Source organism: Erythranthe guttata, chromosome 8 (genome assembly GCF_056151865.1).
Source record: "Erythranthe guttata isolate IM_541 chromosome 8, IM_541, whole genome shotgun sequence".
Lineage (NCBI taxonomy): Eukaryota > Viridiplantae > Streptophyta > Magnoliopsida > Lamiales > Phrymaceae > Erythranthe > Erythranthe guttata.
Window position 1 is genome coordinate 3,059,323 of NC_142540.1, and position 6,691 is coordinate 3,066,013.

The following is a 6,691-nucleotide window of genomic DNA, read 5'->3' on the forward strand; positions in this document are numbered from 1 at the left end:
ATTCAGACCCGTAATGGAAACTAAAATCGCCAAAATTTAAAGAATCAATAAACTTAGGATTTATTTTTTAATTATTATTAAATTGTGGACCTTGTTGAGAAATAATATCGACACCACATTTTAACAATTCTAATACTAGATTTATTTTTAAATTTTTTTTTACTAAAGTTGGTTCGAACTCTGCCCCAATAATTTATTTTAATATTTTTTTACTAGAATAGAAGAAATGCAATAATAAGTAAATAAATAAATTATATTATATAAACTTCTGCAATATTTGTTTTAGCTACAAATATACCCTTTTCTTAATTTACAACTTATTACAAAGTACAAACAAAGAATTATATGTATTCAAAATTATCTCGTCTACAATGAGAAAAATTAAGTAGTTGATTCCAATGAAAAATATGGTCCTCCACTAATACTCTTCGATCTCACTATCTTCTTCACCAAAATCCTCCACGTCATCTCTTCTTTCTTGCTCTGTTTTCTTCTCCTCTGCCTAAACTTCCTGCAAATTCCCACCACAATTCCCAGTCATTTAGCAACAAACCCCACTAATTTTCTTGATTAAAAACATGATTAATTAAATAAATGTAATTACAACAAACCTGCACAAAGGCACTCTGCAGTCATCCGAATTCGCGCAAAGTCGAGAGTGCAGCTCCAAAATCTGCCACATCCTCTTGCAATGGACGCAACCACCTGGCCTTCTCATCTTGCACTCGGCAAAGTGTCGAACGAGCGCTTCGAGCCCTTTACAAGCCGAGTACGGGCAAGGGGTATTATCGTCTTTTGGCGGGACCTTGTCGTGGGGCCCGATTGTCCGACACCCGTCTCTGCATATATGCACGAGTGCCTCCATCGCCTCGTACAGTTGCATGTAGACTTTCCTCTCGTTCATCTTCCTCGTAATCTCCCTTTTCCTCTGTGAAAAAAAATTCAAAACAAAAATAAGTCAACGTTATTAGATGATTAGCGATATTAGACGATGTTAGTATTTTAATTTATTTTGTAAATTACTTACGAAATCTTCGTGCCTGACGGAATTGGCTAATTCCTTTTCTAGGACGGGGTGACTCTGCTTCATGTCTTTCCATCCGTCCGATGAAGAAACGGACTTGAAATTCGATAGAATGAAACGGTGGGAAATGAGGCTAAGACGAGGGACATCACAGAGCAATGCCAGCTGGAATATATCGACTGCGTTTTCCGTGTTCATCAATTTATGCTCGAGCCAACACTCGCAGAGTCTCTTTAATTGAGGAACCACGTACGCATGCGATAATACCAATAAAGGCATCGCGTATTCCTTCATGCTCTCTTCTTCGTAGCTGCATATGTAATATTTCCAATTAGCCCACAAAAAAAAAATTAAATAAATAAATAAATAATATATGTTTTACTAATTGTATATAAAGAATTTACCATGAAGAATATAAGAATCGAATAAAAGCACGAACTGCTTCTGACGGAACTCCGCGTATGGAGATTGAGCGGCGATTGCTTCTGCCTCGGGTTTTTATTTTGTTTAACATAGCCTTGAAAATTGGAGAAACCACACCCTGTAATAAAATTTTAAGCCAACAAATTTAGCCTTGATTTATATTTATATATACATATAATTGCTCTATTAATCAATGAATAAAAAAGATCAAGAACATACAAGAATGCTGGAGTGTGCATATATTACACCACCATCATCTGTCAAAATTGTGACATCGGCTCGATAGCCTTCGTCGAATAGGCGGTCCCACGAACTATTTACAGCAATGCTAGGGAGAAAGCAGTGCCCTCTGATCTTCGATCCGGTTATAATCAAGCCCTTGTGATGAAATCTTGTGTTGAAATGAGGTGGCATTGGAGGTGGATGAGGTAATGATTTCTCCATACTCGAAGGGGAGTCTTCGTTTCTTCGATCCATTTTTATTTTTTTCCGATCCCTGCAGATCCAGAATGAACCACCGTTTGTCAGACATTAATTTGTTTTGATTAATTGATTCTTGATTGCCCTCGTGCATTGCACATGTTGATGTTTGTATTACAAGTCAATTTTTTGCTTAATTTCAAGAAAGCAATCTCATATTCTATTTTTGCAACTTTGATCCTTCATAGAAACCTAAGGCAAGGTTGTAATAAAATTCTCATAAAAAAAATACAGTAAATTGTCCTTTTCAATATTAATAATTGGTAAAGGCAAAACAACATTCAACCACCCCCACCCCCACCCCCACCCCCATCCTTCCAATTTCCACCTACCCATCAAATAATTGCCCACCGACAAGATCATGAATCAAAAATAAAAATAAAAATAAAAATCTCACCCTAATTTCTTAAAATCCACAATGACCTAATGAAATCATTAAAGCATAAAAAAAGGGGGAAACACACAAAACTCAGAAATTGGATATCTATACATTACCTTTGATTATGAAGAAGGTCAAATTCGTCTTTCTCTCCCACAATTAGTGATTTTGCTACAGAACAAACCTTCTATCACTTGGGGAAGAAAAAAAAAAGACTGGATTTTTACAGAGACGACGAACCTTTGTTGTTCTTGCTGAAAATGGGGGGTGATAATCGGCTATTTCTGAGGGGTGCGAAACGAAGGGGAGAAAGAGAGAGAGAGAGATTTTCAGAAACTAGATGATTGTGATATATATATATAGAGAGAGAGAGAGAGAGAGAGAGAGAGAGAGAGAGAGAGAAATGGGGTGAATTTTGAAGTTGAATTGACAGACATGCGTTTAAAATGTGAACAAGACAGCTTGGTCAGGGATTTAAAATATGTGGGAAATGACGTGGAACTTTGTCAGATCCAACGCTGATTGGATTTTCCACCCCTAAAACGTGCGGTCCTTAATGGTATTTCGAGTTAGTTTCCGTGTACTTTTTCGTCATTTTACTATATTTATTGGAGTAATATATATCCAATAATTAGTTCCAAAATAGAAATTAAAGAAAAAAAAAAAGGAACAGTTCTTCGAATATGTTGATCTTATCTGATTCTTGTATTTGAGCGAATGCTTATCTACCAATTTCCAATCTCACCAATTAATTGGTCTTTTTTGTTTTAAAATTTCGGCTGTATTAGCTCTTGTTTGATTGTCAAGATAATATTAGCAATAAAGATTAAATAATTTAATGAAAATTCAATTATTTTATTAGATATCAGGACGTATAATGCAAAAAACTTCCTTAAAAAAATAAAGTAAGATAAACCATGATAATATAATATTGATCGATTGACCTGACAAGTTACTGAGGTTATCAAACCTTAAACAAAGTCCAATTATTTAATTATTAATGATAATCTCCCTAACAAAATGAGGCAATGTCTTTAAGCTCTAATCTTGAAATCGAGATTTTGTTATAAAGGTTAATTGGGGTGAAAGACATTCACCAGGTTGCGTAATTAAACATAAAAAAAACTATGGTTTGTGTTTCGATTATAGTCCTTATTTTTTATTTTCGTTAATTTAGGAACTTTTGTAGTTTTGTAATTAGTTTCTGATAAATTTTCCTTGACATTACTCAACTGATTGTAAACAATTATCTCTCATCTCAATTATTTTTTGAGTTAATATATTACTTCATCTGTTTCACAATGTATATCTATAGAATTGCAATGATGTTAGTTAGTATTTTAGTCTAATAATATAGATTTCCTAAAACAAAGATATTCATTGAGTTTCTTAACATTTGTGTAGAAATAAAAAAATAATGACACATATTCAGAAGCAGAAGGAATAGTAACAATTTTATTTATCGAGTACGGATCAAGTTTTAACTAACAAAATTATGAGGGTATTTCTGCAAAACGCACATTATAAATAGAAAGTCAAATTAATGGCTTCTCAAAATCTCTTTCCATATTAATAGAAAGTCAAAATGAAAACATAATCGAGAACAAGTAAGTTCTCAAATCCATAGAATTAGTTTTTCTTTTGGATAATTGCTAATCCATATTATTATTAATAATCACGCTGATAACGATTTTCTTAATTTAATACTAAAAGTGCTTTTATCAATAATTGACCTTCCACGTGTGTACTTATGCGGAGCTTATTCAGATTTACCTTTTTAATATTTAATAATGTCAACTTACAAATAAAATTTTCTTAATTAATAATCATCACACACTTATATTCGATGTAGAGTATAGACACTATAGAGTTGTCCATTTCAAATTACAGCTCATCATATATATTCATATCCACATTTTTTCTCTTTAATTATTATTTTTATTTTCTTATTTTAATGTTGCTAAACTCTCTTATCCGGCAAATAAAATCATTGAATTTTATTTATATAATTATATGGACATAAGTTCATAACCTCATTCTCTAAGGTGGTATTTGAAAAAGTTTTTAAAAGTGATTATGAGCTTCTTCTTTTTCCGCTCATAATCTTCTTATAAGTGTTGGCAAGATTAGTTTTTTTAGAATATTTGCGAACACTTTCAAATTTAAAAAATAAGTATTTAAAATCAACTTAATTCACAATCACTAACTTTTACGTTTAATAAACGATATCGAATTGAACTTTGCAAAAGAGGCCCATCTTATTCAACACTTAGGTCTATAAAATGAGGAGTGGGCTTATGTTTAATTGGACCGAAATCAATTGGTCCAAATGAAGAGTTATTAACCACACATAAATATAATTTTAATTACCCACCAAATTAGCTATTAATTGATCAATTTTCGCCCCTTTAGATTTTTGTAAGTATGAGTTTAGCCCCTTCACTTCTTCGTTTATATTAAATTTATATACTTTTTTTTTCATATTTATCATTATAATTTAATATATCATGGCTAAATCTTATACCATATTAAATAAATTTTACAAATATATTTGTATTTTTTTTTATTTTTTTGTAAATTCCTCCAAAATAATCGGGGATGACGTATTATTTCGAAACAAATATCACCCATCCCTCATAAAACGTCATAGATACGCCCCTACACGTAAATATCAACATTATCATGCGTTGAAGCGCATCCTCGGTTATTTGAACCATTCGAGGAGCAGGGAGTGGTGGATCGGCGAGTGGTGGGTCCCGAGGGGGGATCACCTGAACCTCGCGAGGCGGATCCATGGGATGTGGAGGAGGTGGCAAGCCAGAGCCTCCACAAGGTGGGAGGTCGTTAGCTGTGTCATTTTCTTTCCGAGCAGACGCCTCAGGAGGATCTTGTTGGCTACGTGATCTGGTTTGCATCGTTCCCACAGACGGCGCCAAAATGATGATGCTAAAATGTAAGCTCACCTAGGGTGGTGTAGAAAACGAACTGGGAGAGCAAAGCAGATCAGTAGCTTGACAACTTGATGATCCTGAGGTACCTGCGATCATAGAACACATAAGCTAAGCCGGGGGTTGATCCGGCGGAAACCCCTCCGACGCTCAAGTCAGACATGCTGATAGTAGAAATAGTCCAGAGAATACGTATTGTAGTATTGCTCAGTTAATAGGACGTACCTTAATAAAATGAGTAAAACCTCTATTTATATGTCGTTTATTGGGTTGGGTTTGCTTTGTTGGGCCCAAACCTTACTTGAAGGTGTTTGGGCCTCGGTGATATTAGTCTTCGATATTGGGCTCGTAGCCCAGTAGGTAAAGAAATTGTAGGCCCATTGGGTTGGCCCAATTAGGCATATCATATAGATTTCCTAAAACAAAGATATTCATTGAGTTTCTTAACATTTGTGTAAAAATACAAAAAAATAATGACACATATTCAGAAGCAGAAGGAATAGTAACAATTTTATTGATCGAGTACGGATCAAGTTTTAATTAACAAAATTATGAGGGTATTTCTGCAAAACGCACATTATAAATAGAAAGTCAAATTAATGGTGTTAACCTCAAATTTAAATGTCTGCAAAATAAATTACAAGACAAGAAAAAATAGGAACAAATAAATATATTTTAATCAAAACGAAAATGGGTTACAATCTTTGTTGATTCCTCTGATTCTTCTCCTAGATATAATCCAAGGGCTGAAGCTTGTTCTTGAATTGAGAGCTTGATTCCACCGTTGATTTGCGGAAGTAGATATGAATATATAGAAATCGATTTGGGGATTTCTAGGTCTTGTGGATTTGGTGCCTTGATGAAGATGTAGAACCTCCGCGGTTGTTGTTCTTCGTCGTGGCAAGAGCTCGAGACTTGAGAGCTTTTGAGTGCTTGATGTACGCCTTGCTTGATGCTTGTGTATTCCTTGCTTGAGACCTACTTTTATAGACTCGGTTTTAGGGTTTCTTGACTTGAAACTTGGACCGGTGGGCTTGACCACTTGCCACTTCACGTGGGCTAGATTTTATAAGCCCAAATAGCTGACCCAAATGAATAAGAATTTAGTACTTATTTTGAGTTAACTCACATCGCACATTTGCGGAGCCCAAATTTAGTATGGACTTCGATATAAAGCCCAAACTCTTCACGGGCTTTGACTTGAGATTCAAATTAACAACCGATTTATTTGGATTATTAATTTGTAATTTAATCTCAAAAAATGGATATAAGCCCAAATTTATTATGGACTTTCAATCGAGATCCAAATTAATAACCAATTTATTTGGGCCATTAATTCGTAATTTAATCTCAATTTTGATGTCAACAAATGGATTCTCAAAATCTCTTTCCATATTAATAGAAAGTCAAAATGAAAACATAATCGAGAACAAGTAA

The 6,691-nt window shown here is 34.1% G+C and overlaps 1 protein-coding gene across 1 annotated transcript; it reads right to left on the minus strand.

Annotated features, from left to right (window-relative positions):
• Positions 1 to 235: 235 nt before the first annotated feature.
• Positions 236 to 2,749, minus strand: BT4 (BTB and TAZ domain protein 4). Its single transcript, XM_088821655.1, has 6 exons — positions 2,423 to 2,749; positions 1,667 to 1,943; positions 1,429 to 1,565; positions 1,028 to 1,334; positions 612 to 928; positions 236 to 511 (listed from the first exon to the last, which is right to left on the minus strand). Exons 2-6 carry the CDS (start codon positions 1,922 to 1,924, stop codon positions 382 to 384), a joined length of 1,149 nt encoding a protein of 382 aa, XP_088677781.1. The 5' UTR covers positions 1,925 to 1,943; positions 2,423 to 2,749; the 3' UTR covers positions 236 to 381.
• Between the last annotated feature and the right edge of the window lie 3,942 nt (positions 2,750 to 6,691).